The sequence below is a fragment of the Apteryx mantelli genome, chromosome 1, assembly GCF_036417845.1.
Source record: "Apteryx mantelli isolate bAptMan1 chromosome 1, bAptMan1.hap1, whole genome shotgun sequence".
NCBI classification, from domain to species: domain Eukaryota; kingdom Metazoa; phylum Chordata; class Aves; order Apterygiformes; family Apterygidae; genus Apteryx; species Apteryx mantelli.
The window spans coordinates 205,425,820-205,441,363 of NC_089978.1; the positions used below are offsets into that span (position 1 = coordinate 205,425,820).

Here is a 15,544-nt window from a genome sequence, read left to right on the forward strand (position 1 = left end):
CAGTTTGGAAGGCATTGCAGGGAGCAGATGTCCTGACTTGACTTGGAAGGTCCTTTTGGCGGATGTAAATATCTCCTCATTGTTGCTCTGTGATTTTATCTTGTCAAAAAAATTGCATCATTTCTTTTTCTGCTTTCAGTAATTTATAATGGGTGTCCCAAAGCTTTCGAGGCTGGTATTTGGTGGCCACAGACCAAGTTTGGCCAGCCAGCTGCCGTGCCATGTCCTAAGGGATCAGTGGGTAAGTTCCCTGGGTAAAACATTAACAATTCTATCTACATGCCTGTGAGGAGAAAAAAAAAGAGCAAAAAAAATGTGTACATAGGGTAAGGCGTTGATTCATTAAGTGTAGAGATTACAGCATAGCTTATGCGAGTCGCAGGATGAAAAGTTCACTTAGTGAAACTCAAGAACTGTTAAAGCACATTTGGAATAGTAGCAAAAAGTAAATGCAAAAGTGCAGCACATACATAAATACATATAAAGAACAGAAAGTCTGAATCTGTATTTTCACAGTCAATTTTTCTGTTTTCTATTTATCAAGCAATTCTTATACATGTAACTTTTAGTTTCTAATGGCTTCTGCATGATCTTTGGCACTATAACTCCTCTGGGCAAAGATAAAATGAAGAAAACCATTTATGTGATGATTGCTTTACTGGCATTACTAGCTAATAAAGCTAAGAGTTACAACAGAACTCATATTTTTCCACCAAATATTTTTTCTTTACACCATCATTCAGATTGCTGAAAAACATATTTTATCAAGCATGTGAGTCGTTTTGTACTGCAAGGGAATGACAATCTAGTTTTTTATGAATGTCTGATAATGTTTATCTCACAGAATACCAAAGCAGATTTGCAAACAGTGTTTACAATCTTTTGTGAAGACTGTGCTGTGGGAAATGAAACCTCTGTCTCAGTTCTAGGCCTGGTAACTCTTATCTGCTGTTAGCACTGTTCAGGTTCAATGAATTATAACTGATTATGTAACTTTTGCAAATATTACCGGGGGTATGTCACTGACTGTAGGTGTGCAGAAGGTTCATAGTCAAACAAGCTCTAGTTCTAAAGATTTTAGGGGATTGAATTGTTTGGTTTTTTTTTTTAATAAATGAGCATTTACCTTGTTAAACAGTATGAAGCTGAATTAATATAACTTTTCTCGCTAAACGTGCACTGTTTTTGTGATTGACCCCAGTGTCTTTTCTAGCAAACAGTCTATCAGGCAAAGATACTTATAGAAATTGCACACTTCAAGTGAATTTTACAGAACATTCAAAGTAAGCTTTATAATAATGAATATTCAAGTTAGGAACCTGAGGCTTAATTGTATTCGCCTGTCAGGGAAGAGAAATAATATAATTAGATATTATTCTATTAATTATAATTCTATTATTTAGACATTAATAATTAAATTACTTAGACACCTGCAATGTGTCCAATCAAAGTTAAACTTAGTGCAAACTTAGAATTTGTTATTTGTAATTCACTATGAAGGATCCACAGCCAAGAATCATTTATAAAAATGATTTGACAAATAGTACAAAATAATAGATTCAATTGAATAATAAGCTGCTTACAATCCCTTCACAATTAGCAAAAGGAAATTCTGTGTGTTGACTGAAGCGTTCACCAGGTGCTGTGTGCTAAGATGTGTTTAAAGTGCTTAAAGGTTTTGACATGAAGATAGCGTGTATCTTGGAGATCTTCCTACATAAACTTCCTTTATTGCACCCAAATCTGAGCAGAGTATGTTTTCATAAACATTTAGGAAGTGCACAATCTTTCTCATATTTGGTAAAAATAAATTGCTGAATTCATTAGCAGATGTGAGGGCAGCAAGGCTAAAAGTGGTCAGGCAGGTCTGAAGCTTGCCTCCCTTTCTCTAGAGCTTGGAGAAAATGGCTCAGGAATATCAGTAAACTCTTAAGTTTCCTCAGACAGGAATACCAGTTTGGAAAGTGAGATATGTGCAGTTCTCCAAGGAGTTTGAAAGTAGAATTCTATGAAAATTTATTCAGAACAATTCAGAAGATTGTTTTTTGTTAATGCTTTGTTTCCTCCAGGGAATGCAGTTCGACACTGTAACAATGAGAAGGGCTGGCTGCCTCCCGAGCTTTTTAACTGTACCACCACCACTTTTGTGGATCTGAAAACCATGGTAAGCTGTATTTTCTTGTATTTAGTACCCCAGAGTCTGATTAGCCTGTCAGGACCCTCTAGTATTTGCATATAATGGACACATTTGGAACACAGCAAAATCCCCAGACGTATAATTTCTCAGATCTAGTGAAGTCTGGTAAGAATGTATTTATAACTCCTTATCCAGTGACCAAATTTTGAAGTATGCAATGTAGCATCCAGTGACTATTGACACTTTAATCCAAATCTGCTTTTGGTATGATTTGTCATGTTTTCATTGACTTCATATAGACAGTGTTGATTTATATAGATGATAATCTAGCACAGTGCTCTTTCCTGATGATTTGCTGTAATTTTCTCTTGAATTTAAGAAAGAATTTCTTGCTTTTCTTGTGTTACCCTGTTGCTAATTGTTCATCTATTGCTTAATTTGTTTCAACACTACTGAAGGACATAATGTTAATATTTACCTGCATAATATCTCATACAGCTTTTCACTTCAGTTTATAAATGATCATGAGTTCATTCTGCAGTTTGATGTCTCCACACTCCATCTCTTGACCGAGTCTTTGAATCCTACATTTCCCATCGCAACCCCATGCTTTTCTGGCTCTCAGTCATGTTTTGCATTGCATTGTCCTATCCACCATTTCTCAAGAGAAACTACATTTGTATCAAATGACTCCTTTGTGCCAAAATTCCCTAGATGATGAAGAATGCCTTTGTAACTACAATGAAAAAAATTACATTATTTTTGTGTTTAAGACCCCTGGTTTTTTTCTTCGTTCTTGTCTCCATTTCAGAATGAAAAGCTATACCGCAATGAGACCAAACTGGATGGAGACAAAACTATACGGATTGTGAAAGTGCTGCAGAATGCCACCAAGTACACAAGGAGCTTGTACGGGAATGACGTGAGGACGGCTTACCAGATGATGATCAGGGTCCTGCAGTATGAGAGCCGGCAGCAAGGGTTTGACCTGGCTGCCACCAGGGACGTGGAATTCAATGAAGTAAGAGAGAAACTGTGTACTGGCTTGAGCTTGTGTTGAGTTTTACAGTACTGCTTAGATGCTTGTATGGGAATTGATAATTGAATTTGTCTTCAAACAAGATGGAGTAAATTTGACATGATTGCTTGATGTTTTTCACAAATGAGTCAGGCTTCTCAATTTAAAATGGGAAGTTGGTTATGTTTGCGCTTGTGGGTCCACATGCACACGTGTGTATGCACACGTGTATGTGTAGAATACATATATCATGGAAAGCATGTTTATAATAAATATCATCATACTAACATCCAAAAGTAAATTTCCCAAATTAAAAAATAAAATTGATGTTCTATTCCTGGATGAAATAGCTTTATCTACCCTATTCCATTTTGTTGGAAAACCTGCCTAATTTGATCACTTTCATTTAAATGTGGAGTGAACTAACTCTGAGAATGGTTTATTCTGTTTGATTTCACATTGGATTTCCTGCAATCTCTTTACAAATCTTTTGTAGGAAATGTGAAAAATTAGTAAGTTCTTGTATCTGTATCGTACCTGGCCTATAATTTCCAGCTTTAGTATTTCCTTACAGAAAACATGCATGAAATCAGAAACCCTGTCTATCACAGAATCACAGAATGGCTGAGGTTGGAAGGGACCTCTGGAGATCATCTAGTCCAACCCCCCTGCTCAAGCAGGGTCACCTAGAGCACGTTGCACAGGATCGCGTCCAGGCGGGTTTTGAATATCTCCAAGGAAGGAGACTCCACAACCTCTCTGGGCAACCTGTTCCAGTGCTCTGTCACCCTCACAGTGAAGAAGTTTTGCCTCATATTCAGATGGAAGTGTCTGTGTTTCAGTTTGTGCCTGTTGCCCCTTGTCCTGTCACTGGGCACCACTGAAAAGAGTCTGGCTCCATCCTCTTGACACCCTCCCTTAACATATTTGTATACATTGATAAGATCCCCCTCTATCTTCAGTTTTAAAGCAAACAAAATTGTATTTAGCCAATTATTGGCTCAAAGATTTTTTGCAATCCCACTTTGAAATTTCGAATCACACCTATTAGAGAGCTGGTGCTCCAAAAGCGATTCCACATGGTACTGATGATATTCTAAGTGATTCAGGCACATACAAATACATGGAAATGTAGGCCAGGGGGTTTCTGCTAGTCTGAGCATTCATGAAAGGCCCAGTTACTGTTAAAGACCTACCATAATTTATTCAGATTTGACCTCAGTGAGGAATTTAATTTCGGCGTAACAATATAGTGCGTGTGTACACCAAGATTAAAAACTTCTCAGCATCTTCATCATTCTCATTTAAGCCATTTACTGCTCTTATTCAGGGTCTTGTTTTTCCATTCTGGCTAAGGGTTCCTTTGAGTGCCCTGTTTGATCTTGTAGCAAAGAGCAGAAGGGGCTTAGGTCCTTGTCTAGATCCTCTTTTTTAACAGCATTTGTGAGCAACATAAAAATGAGGGGAGAACAACATAATTTCTTATGGGTCTCCAAGTTTGTATATGCAAGTTAGTATTTGCTCTTTTCATTCTTCAGCATGTAAGTTTCCAGAATTAGCCAAGAATCAACAAAATAAAACAAAAATCAAAATAGGACAGAAAGTAATATTCTATTGATGGGTTTTTTTTGGTTTTAACATATCATATTGTTTTGATTTACCTAGGTGTGTTCTTTAGTGTACAAAGCAAGCACTCTGCTTTTCCTGTCTCTCATCTCTCTGAGACAAAGAAAATATGGTTAGGTTTTCCTTCTGCATTTTCATGATAGGTTTCCTGTCTTAAGAGAACTGTCTACTTTTTTCCTTTATAGCCTCCAATTTTGGCTTACTTTGCTTATAAAAGGTTTGAAGGGATTTCCTTAATGTAAAACAACCTCAGGGTGAGTAACTGGTGTACATATTTTCGTAAGGCTGCAGTAGAACATGCCTGGATTAAAATATTTCATTATATACTCACCTGAGGCAGTAATGCCAATCATTTGCAATGTTCCTCACTTGAAATCCAATGCCTCACTTGACTGCCTAGGCTTTGTTTGCCTCATAATTGAGGCCTGTATTTTTTTCTCAGAATATTATCAAAGTGGGTAGTGCTCTATTGGATCCCAGCAACAAGGAGCACTGGGAACAAATTCAGCGAACGGAGGGTGGCACAGCTCACCTGCTAAGGCATTATGAGGAATATTTCAACAATGTGGCCCAGAACATGAAGAAAACCTACATGAGACCTTTTGTCATCGTTGCCACTAACATGAGTGAGTATCTGTGTTGAAAACTGCCATTTTGTATGACATTAGAAGAGCTTTAAAAATGTGCTAGATAGGTGCTAACTATTGTTTTTAATAATATCCACTGAGAAACAAAATATTTTTATTTTCCAATCTAATCAACACATTTATTTCAAGTCAGTTGAGCTTTGATCTGTATCTCTCAGTGGCCATGGAGCTCCAGTGCCTCATTTGTTCTCCCTGTGGGCCGAGGTTCGGCGACAGCTTGGATTGTTGTCCCTAACGGGAATGGGCACACTGCTCCATGTGGCATTTTGTTAGCCACAGTGGTCTACAGACAATAGTAAGGACAACATTTGTAAGTAACAGTGATACCTTTTGAGACCACCTAATATACTTGGAAATACTAGAACACTTTTTTGAAAGAACAACCCCTCCACCACCTGAAGATTTGCTGCAGTACAAAAAGAAAACCACTATTGATCATATACCTTTGATTTTCACACGCTATCCTACCCTGGAACCTATCCAGAAAGTCAGCTCCTGTAGAAGTTTCTATTCTGAGAAATTTGTATTCTGAGAGGTATTTTTGCAGAATCATCCATCCTACCCTTCAGTCACCCTCTCAGCCTTGCAAAACTCATCATCGGAAGCAATATCCTTGGGGTCCAAAATACCCCAAAGGCATCTGAACGGAGAAGGAAGTGTCAAACCTGCCAACATGCTTTCCCTACTTATCACAGCAAATGCCTCCTGTGACAAGCAAATAGCAGTTCTGCACTGGCAGGAGTGCAGTGCGCCTCGTCACATGTCCCCGTGGTGCACGTGGAAGTGAAGCGCAGCACCCGGGGCCCGCTGGTGTGGAGCCATGTGGGCTGTGAACCTACAAAATGCTTTCCAGAAGACAAACCCAGTGTCTAAAATTATTAATTCTACTGGAGACTCAAACCCACCCATTCAGTTCAGTTTTATGCAATATTATAATTTCCTTCTCTGTGACAACTAGCCACTAACCTCTCCACATCCAGCAGGCTGTAAACGCCTGGTCTGCCTCTTTCCCCTTTTTCTCCCTATTTCATTTTCTCACCAGCTACCAGTTATTTGACCTGATCCGGAGTTAGCGATTGTCCTGCTTCAAGCAGGAGGTGGGACTGGGTGACCTGCAGAGGTCTCTCCCAAGCAGCATTTCTATGATTCTCAAATTCTGTTTTTCTCTTTCAAAGGTATCTAAATAGTGTTCCCAGCTACACTAGTTGGTATAATAAGTGAAATTACCTTTACCTACAAACCTTATCCTGAGAGTGCTTCATGTCCACAGTCACATGGACAGAGTTCAGCATGGGAAATTAGTGTATCTTAGCTTCTAGACGAAAGCAAACACATGAGACATTCAAACTACAAAGTTTATAAAGTCATGAAATGCCAGAGGGGAATTATTATTGTTGAAATGAACCAAACTGAAATACTTCAATTCTGTTTAGTAAACCAAAACAAAATGTTTCTTTTTGATTTAGGGCTATCATAATCAAAATGTTTTCATCTTCACATTGAGAAAAATATAACTGAACTGAACTAAGATGAAAACAAAACCCCGTATTTCTTGCAGGTTGTAAATCCTGATTTTTCAGCCAGCTTTTCCTGAGTAAAAAGGAACTAGCTTGGGATGGATGAGGCAATTCTGCACTGAATGGGTTCTGTTTGCTTTTGAACAGTTTTTCCAGGTGAACATGGTGTTAATGGAGTTTCCTAATGGCTCATCTGGGAGTTATTTAGAGACAAGGGAAGGAATGGGAATTTGCAGGTCTTAACTTGGATATTTCTTCATATAGAAACTTGCTGTGGATCACAGCTTTCAGTGTAGGGTTACCCTCAGGACTTTGAGCTTCTCACTTTATTATAGCATACAAATTGTCACTCAGTGACTTTTCTTAAATGGCAAAGTTAAGGCCAACTCAGCTGCTTTTAAATATTTTGGCAGTTACACAACAGGCAGAGCTGATGAGGTGAGCCAGAAAGTAACTGTTAGTGTAGAGGAAGGAGAACTGGAGTAGGACTAAGAAGTATTCCCAGGTAAAATCCAGGTTATTTTCTTTGCTTAGGTGATTTTGCAATTTAACAGATGTAGAAAAAGTATATTTCTGAAACAGCAGATCTCGCTTTCCATACAAGAGGCAAGTCTGGAACTGGAACATGCCATCTTTATGTTTCTGATGTTTGCAGTACTGTTTTCCTAGTAGGAAATACTGTCTTGTGAATTCCTTTCTATTGCCTATGCAATCTATATATATTTGTAATTTTATAAATGTAGCATAATGCTAGAACATAAGCTTTTAGTTTTCATTTAAGATATTGAGAGAAATCAGATTAGACTTTGTAATTTTTGGTTCAAATTGCTTCTCTGTATTGTGCAGATATTTTAACCTTTCAGTTATGTTTCATTTTGCTATCATATCATATTTGAAGGAATTGAAGTTAATTTTATGGGGAACTCTTTTTTTTCTAGTTATTGCTGTTGACATCTTTGACAAATCTAATTTTACGGGAGCTAAAATACCACAATTTCATGAGATTAAAGAAGATTATCCAAAAGATCTGGAATCATCTGTTATCTTCCCTGATACCTTATTCAGACCTTCAGACAGGAAAGGTAAAACCCGTCTGCTGATGTTAGGAGGGCAGTTTTGACTGTCTGAGAAGAGCTGTGATTGATCCGTGTGAAACGGAGTGGTACTAGGGTGAGAGTATACACAAGCGAACATTATGTGTGGATGGAGCAGCTGTGCATACTTCTAAGGCATTTTGCCTGCCGGGCACTGACGGGCGCGCGAGGGGCTGTGTAACTTGCTGTACCTGTCTATCAGGTCTCGCTCACAGCCCCCCAGACTGCCACGCCAATGCGAGAGAAATGCTCTGCCTCGGTTCCCACCAGGGAAGGCCTCGGCCTTTCCCACCTCCCAAAGCTCTCACGTGCTTTACATGGATTCCCAATGGAAGATAAGGCATAACTTTATAACTGGGATTCTTCTTGGCCTCACTGCTAATAATGCCGGTGTAGAGTTACCTACTATGTGGCATACATAGTTTTTTATCCACCCCAGAAGATACTGGGAATATATGCCTTTAGCCTTTAGGAAGTCAATGCAGTATGTAGAAAATAGAGGGAATCAGGTGCAGCAAGGCTTCTTTCTGAAGGCACATCAGGAATGTGAGCAGACGTAAAGCTGTAAAGTGTGTAAGGCAAGCAACAAGAACATGATGTGCGAGGTGGAGAATTCAAATTTGGGAACTGAGCCATGTTATCAGAGAGAAAAAGCAAATAAAAAGTCTGAGTCACGCAGGGAGATAGGTGACATGTTTGAGAATACATAGAAAATTATCGACTTTGCAGTCTCTGAAGTATCCAGAGATGGTTGAGATGAAACCACAAGCCACATTAGGCAGAGAGAGAGAGTAACTAAAATGGAATAATTATACAGGTGTCATGGATGAATATCCTCCATGTAGGGAAACAGTAACGCTTGTGGAAATAACACACAATAATAAATAAGCTAATACATCTTTATGACTTTTTTCTCAGAAATAGTATATCTGTTTATATGACCTATATCTTTTCTGTAAGGAAAAAGGGAATGTGTATTTTAAGAGACACCACCAAAATTGAAAGCTCATTATATGACAGAATTAGCATAGAAAAATCCCATGTTACCAATTGTCATGTTTATGATTTTTACTAGCTTTGCCATATATGAAGATACATGCAAAGTAATAAAGTGCATATTGTTTTAATACTCCCCTTAAAACCTGCACAGATTATTTATATATTTTTGGATCTTCTAGTGTAGAAGTGGCTTATTTTCTAGCTAGACTAAAAATATTTCAATGGTTATTAGATTATCAGTTGTATAACTATAGAATGTGTTAAAATTTTACTACAAGTATAAAATATTACATTAAGAGTGTGCCCAGTCCTGCAAACCTAGAGTTATAACAACAGAAACATTTCTGTATCTTTGCTAAGTAAAAATGCCAGGTTAAATGGTGTCTCTGAAGCCATATGGAAAGAATTTAATATTTCTGTTAATTTCATAGCAGTACCTACGATGAAGCCTTCAAACCAGAGATTATCCTCTAAGGTGAAGGGTGATGGGCTAAGCCCTGAGACTGCATTTACAAAGAGAAGTAAGCGACACCCAGATGACTCAACCCAATATACTGTTGCCATGGTCATTATATACCGATCGCTGGGCCAGCTTTTACCTGAAAACTATGATCCTGACCGAAGGAGCTTGAGGTAAACTTTAGACCTGTTTGTAAATCATGCAGAAGCCCTTCTATTTGCTCTGCGTGCATGGCAGAGGCAGCGCTGCATTCATATTGATCAAATGTCATGCGTGATTCACTTGTCACTGCAGTACTGTCTCTCGTGCTCCTCCAGCACATTGTGGGAGAATGACCACTTCAGTAGCGCCAATTGCTTTTAGAAATCTAGCTGCGTGGAAGTCTGACAGTGCATCCACTTCACTTTCTCAATGGAAGCAACTGGAAATCTTTTATTTGCAGTACTTACCAAATAGGTGTTTTGCATTTTAATGTTTAGAACATTTTGCAATTTTTCTCCTTCTGCAGATTGCCAAATCGTCCAGTTATTAACACACCTGTAGTGAGCACAGCTGTTCACAGTGATGGGGAGCTTCCACCCAACCTGGTGGAAAAGCCCATCATCGTGGAGTACGCCATGCTGGAAACGGAGGAGCGAACGAAGCCCGTCTGCGTATTCTGGAATCACTCCATCGCGTATGTTTCCTGGTTTCTTTAGGGCTGTGGGTGGGATCTGTCTCTAGCAGAGAAGTCTAGGCTAGGAAGATAATTCAGGAGGAGAACATGATCTCTTCTGCTTTAGTTCAGTCAACAGGCAATGAATTCCTGGTTGAATGAAGCCATGTAATCACTTCCCATCAGCAAGGGAAATAAAATCATCATAACTCCTCAAATGAAGGATTAGCCGTGTGCTTTCTAGCAAATTCATGCAGTGCCATCTTGTCTTCTCACATGGTTTATTCTCACCCAGTAATAATAAATCTCACATTCTCCTTGTTTTTGCTCATGCTCTTTGCCCAAAACATATACAGGCACAGTCCAGCTCAAATGCCTGGGTTTATCACTCACCTGAGGTCCCTAAGTCAGGAATCTCATTGCCCCTTGCTCTCTTTTTAGGAGGGCATCTCCAAAGCATGATTCAATCTTATATGGGCTGCATTTTCTCCTGTCACACTCCAGTGACTATAGAAAGAATATAAGGCAGGCAGGCAGCTAACCTAGATGCCTCAGCCAGGGCCAGTGCAAAAAATTACAAAAGCTAGTCTTCATGTTGGTTAAAAAGGAAGATTGAGATTTTGCAGATAAAATGGTAAGGCTGGAGATTTTATATCTCAAAGATCATTTTGGAATCAAAAGTCAACCCAAAGAGAGTTGTGCTTGCAAGAAGCAACTTATCTTTCCTTCCGTCTGCTGCTATGTATTTGTTTTCATCTGTTTTAGTGAAAAAATGGAGGGGAGGAAAACACCTTCTTTGGGACCTTTGGCATCTCCCTGTTGCCACACTGTTATTAGGAAGCGGTCCCAATACAGGACAGCAAACATAGGCAGAGAGTGCTTGGCTCTCAAGGAGGGAGGTGTGAGGGAGTTGATGAAATATTCTGAAAATAGCTCATTTAGGTCTTTTGTATTTGGAAAAGTTAAAGAACTGTAAAAGAGCTTTTAAGAACTGTGTATCCCCATAAGTGTTTTGTTGGGTTTATGGCATTATGAAAACACAACAATCCCATTGCATATATTTCAAGAGTGCGGATAAAGCAAAAGAAAATTTATTGAGAGGTAACTACATGCTCAGCAAGTTATAATTTCACAATATTGTAACTATTACATATGCAAATTTTGACCATAAAACCAGATGTATACTGAGAGGATGATATCGTCAGCCCAGGGTAAAAGAGGAATAGCTATTACTGCTTTCCCTAATGACCCAAAGCCTCTAGTAAACCTATGGAAAAATCCATTAAAAGGGACTATCCTATGCTGGAAGTAGAAAAGCAAATGTTTGCCTCCTGGTCAAAAAGGCTTACTGAGTTTGCATCATTGAAAGTATCAATGAGGCAACAAAAATCTATCAGCAGTCTATTAGCAATAATAAACTATTCCATTTGCCTGCTTATAAAGTAGTCAGAGATGATAACACAAAGGTTAGATAAGTAATTTCTTAACATCCTATTTGCTTCTAGGTACAGATGACTCTGCCAAATATGAGGGAATGGCAGGTGCTTTTATCATAAATTTTTAAGCATAGTATGGGCTTGAATAACCCATTAGCTCTAAAGTGATTCATCAGTATTTGCTAGCAACTGCATTGGCATTGCTGTCTGTTTTCCTATAACGGCAGTTAAAAAGCATGTAACAAAAGAGTTTTTAAAAAGTGAGAATGTTACGAGAGAAAGTGATATTAAAGCAGTTTAATAAATATTTTATTGCTGAATGAAAAAGATCACCTGTAATGTCTAATTAAAATCTCTCTCAGTAACTACAAGAGGATTTTTATTACTCATTCACTTCAGAATAGAATAATTACTGTTGATACAAAATCATTTCTAAAGTTGGTGGAGTTAAACAAGGTTGAACTGGGAAGAATTTTTAAAGGAGCAGTTCCTCCACAATGTTAATACAGGAGATCTCCTGATATAAAATACTATTTTTAACATTTTCTTGTCTACTTTTTAGCAGAACTCTATGACAGAGATCGTATTTCTGCTGAAACATATTTCTCATAAGAGTGTTAAAAGCAGTGTCTACATCGAGGGAGATAGGGATGACTGAAAAATATTTATCTGTCTGCGCTTCTGGTGTTTTTACCCCACATAGCTGACAGCACTTTGCTATGGCCAGTTCCACAGTCTGCACTGGGTAATCGCTTTGCCTTCTTGCTTGTATAGTCAAGGACAAAAATGCAAGATTTTTTTTTTTAATCAAAGCAGGTTTTTATAAAACCACAAAATTTGGCAGTCAAAGTCAGGTGTCATATCAGACACTACTTCTAACTCAAGACTTTTTTAAGTTGATGATATTCTTTAAAGCAGGTGACAGCTATAAATATTTCTCTCTGTCTCAGTACTAAGTGACCTTTCTGGTTTCAGAGCCAGAGCTGCCTCAGAGGGTAATAGCAGTGGGAGGCAAGGGAGTGATCACAGAGCGGCATTCGGAAGTGACCCTTTTTTCCCACAGGATTGGTGGAACAGGTGCCTGGTCCTCCAAAGGATGTGAGCTGTTTTCCAGAAACCAGAGCCATATCGCTTGCCAGTGCAACCATCTGACCAGCTTTGCCGTCCTAATGGACATTTCGAAACGAGAGGTGGGTGATCCGCAGCTGGTGCGTCAATGTGATTTTCGAGGGGGCTGAACTTGATTCAGAGCATCGTCAGTGGATCAGTCCCTTCTTGCAGTGTGTCAGGAGCGTGTTGCCCTTTATCTGATGGCGCCCACCATTGCATCAGCCTTCTCTATCCAAAAGGAATCTTTTACCTGGTCAGTGGACGGTGTAGCCAGCAATGCATAACCTCCCCAGCTACACTGCACAGGGCCATGCAGAGAAGGGAATGAGACCAGGATTACAGTTATGATACCATTGACACCTGATAAAAATGACATCACTTAATATTACGATATTAAGGATCACAAAAGGCAGGAGCAAACACACAAACCCCAGAGGTCTTTCAGCCTCTCAGAATAGCATCAACAGGGCAGACTGGCCTCCAGTTATTTGGGATTCTTGCTTAACTGTCTGTCCCTTTGGGTATTCCTCTACATGCTCAAAAGGTTGAGTGACTCAGGAGATGGCATTCCCATTGTCCCCACTCCCATTGGTCCTAAAGAAAGTCTGTATGTTGGCTCAGCAGTAATGAAAACACTGACTTTGCAAGTAGTAGCTTTGATTGGAGGGAAAGGAAAGAAAAACTCAGAAGCCCTGTCAATCTGTCGTTCTGCAGAACGGGGAGGTGCTTCCTCTGAAGATTGTCACTTACACAACTGTATCCATTTCGCTGGTGTCTTTGCTGATCACCTTCATATTGCTGGTTCTCATCCGTACACTGCGTTCCAACTTGCACAGTATCCACAAAAACCTGGTGGCTGCCCTTTTCTTCTCTGAGCTTGTCTTTCTTATTGGAATCAACCAGACTGAAAACCCGGTAAGACTTGGTGCTTATGGTATACCACTTTCTGTGTGCTTGTTAAAGTTGTTGCCAAGCTTTAAATTGAGTTCACACTGCAATTTTTACTTGCATCCATCTGTTTCACTTTCTCTCCTTTTTACCCCTATTTGGCCTAAACAATCATTTGAAAAGCATCAAACTTTTATTGTTCTTTTGTGGTTTATATGATGAATAGCAATGCCAGAAGAGGGTACTATCCAACTATACATTGTTTTCAGAGACCAAATCACAGCAGCCATGTTGAGGGCTTCTCTCAGGAACTGATCCCGGAATATTGATTTCTTCCTTTCTTTCCATCAGTATGTTTTCTGTCTTGCTTTGTCTGTTCAGTAGGGGCGCTCCAGTTTCTCCTGCAGCAGGTACCTTACAAGCCCAAACGGCTCCTGGCGTTGACTGGTAGGTTGTCAACTGTGTTGCTGTGCAGGTGCTAATATGCATGTGGCACACATACCAAGGCCATTCTGGAGAAGCCACTTGTCAGGCATAGGGTAGCTTGCTACATTCAAGAATCAGGAAGAAACCTGTTGCTTTGCTTTGTGCTTTCCAGCTGCAGTGATTTTTGGCTTCAGCCCATCATATCTGTTGTCAAAGCTTAGTGCAGGCACCTTCAGCATTGTGCATGTCAGGAAACACAAGCTATGAATGAAACTGAACATGAAACACAGCACACATGATGTATCTATGTTCTGTGCCCAGGACATCACTGCTATCTTAACTGTGTAGCATTATACATAATATTGAGGTTAATTCTTACTAGCACCCATTTCAAAAAACCTGGTTGCCATGAAGACAGGTAGAAGAAAAACAAGCAAACCCTTCTTCCATCACTGCAAAGCTTCAGAGTCTCCTTTACCAGTCAGCAGACAGATGGGGAGTGGCATGCAATAAAAAGTATGTAATATCATACAAATATGTCCTTACAGTAATTAAGAACATTCAATGTTAGTGTAAGTGTCTGAAGACTCTAAAGAAGACATATCTTTTAAAAATCCTTTATTGTACATGTTTCAATTTAAATCTTGTGAGAAGCATAATCTTGAGATGAAAACACCAAAGAATGAACCACACTGATTCGGCACTGTCCAAGGGACAGAAATGGGAGAAAATGCCTACATTTAAAGGATAAAGACACCATTACGGTAACGACACCATTATGCCTAACCATCTATCCTAACCTGCTATTCTATAACACAAGCCTAGAAGTTTCACCCTGGATTCTAATACCAGTCTGAGCTATAACATACATTTTAGAAAGTATCTGACCTTAACTTAGAGATTTGATATGATGGCAGAGTCCCTTAGCTCTATTAATAAGGTGTCACAGTGTCTCATCCCAGTTAAACATTCTGTGTTTCCAGTCAGATTTTGTCTAACTTCAATTTCCAATCACTAGATCCTGTTAAAACCTTTTCCTAATAAATTTGAGAGACATCTATTATCAAATCTGTCTTCCCAAGAAGCCTCTATTCAAAAATATTTCTTTTGGAAAACAAAACAAAGTAGAGCTTCTTAATATTTTCACTTTCTAAGATTCAAATCACTCTATTGACTTTTTTTTTTCCTGGACATTTTTTCCCCCAAATTTTGGAAATTTTTGAATGCTAAACTGGATAAAGCATTCCAGCAGATAGTACCACTTCCTGTCCCGTATTCTGATATTCTCCTGCACCAGGACCTCCTGTCTCTTATCTGCTGTGACTGTCTTTTGCAGTGACCTGCTCTATGGGATGTGGTCTCGCATCCTGTGTGACCTATGGTCTTTGTTTCATAATATATGAGTTTGCATATTAAAATAATTGTTGCTCAGATGGACTCACCTTACCAATTGATCCCCAGCACTCTGTGTAACTTGACCTTTCCCATGCCTTCTTGAGCGTGCCACTCATTTTTCACTGCATTTCACTAG

At 39.1% G+C, this 15,544-nt stretch overlaps 1 protein-coding gene across 1 annotated transcript in view; it reads left to right on the forward strand.

Annotated features, from left to right (window-relative positions):
* CELSR1 (cadherin EGF LAG seven-pass G-type receptor 1) overlaps positions 1-15,544 on the forward strand; it is a 183,415-nt gene that overhangs the window by 144,089 nt on the left and 23,782 nt on the right. The window contains exons 16-24 of the mRNA XM_067315932.1: positions 140-241; positions 2,070-2,164; positions 2,949-3,158; positions 5,224-5,407; positions 7,884-8,027; positions 9,470-9,671; positions 10,007-10,174; positions 12,653-12,779; positions 13,414-13,614. Coding sequence (XP_067172033.1) covers positions 140-241; positions 2,070-2,164; positions 2,949-3,158; positions 5,224-5,407; positions 7,884-8,027; positions 9,470-9,671; positions 10,007-10,174; positions 12,653-12,779; positions 13,414-13,614 — 1,433 coding nt within the window. The remainder of the gene's footprint in view (positions 1-139; positions 242-2,069; positions 2,165-2,948; positions 3,159-5,223; positions 5,408-7,883; positions 8,028-9,469; positions 9,672-10,006; positions 10,175-12,652; positions 12,780-13,413; positions 13,615-15,544) is intronic.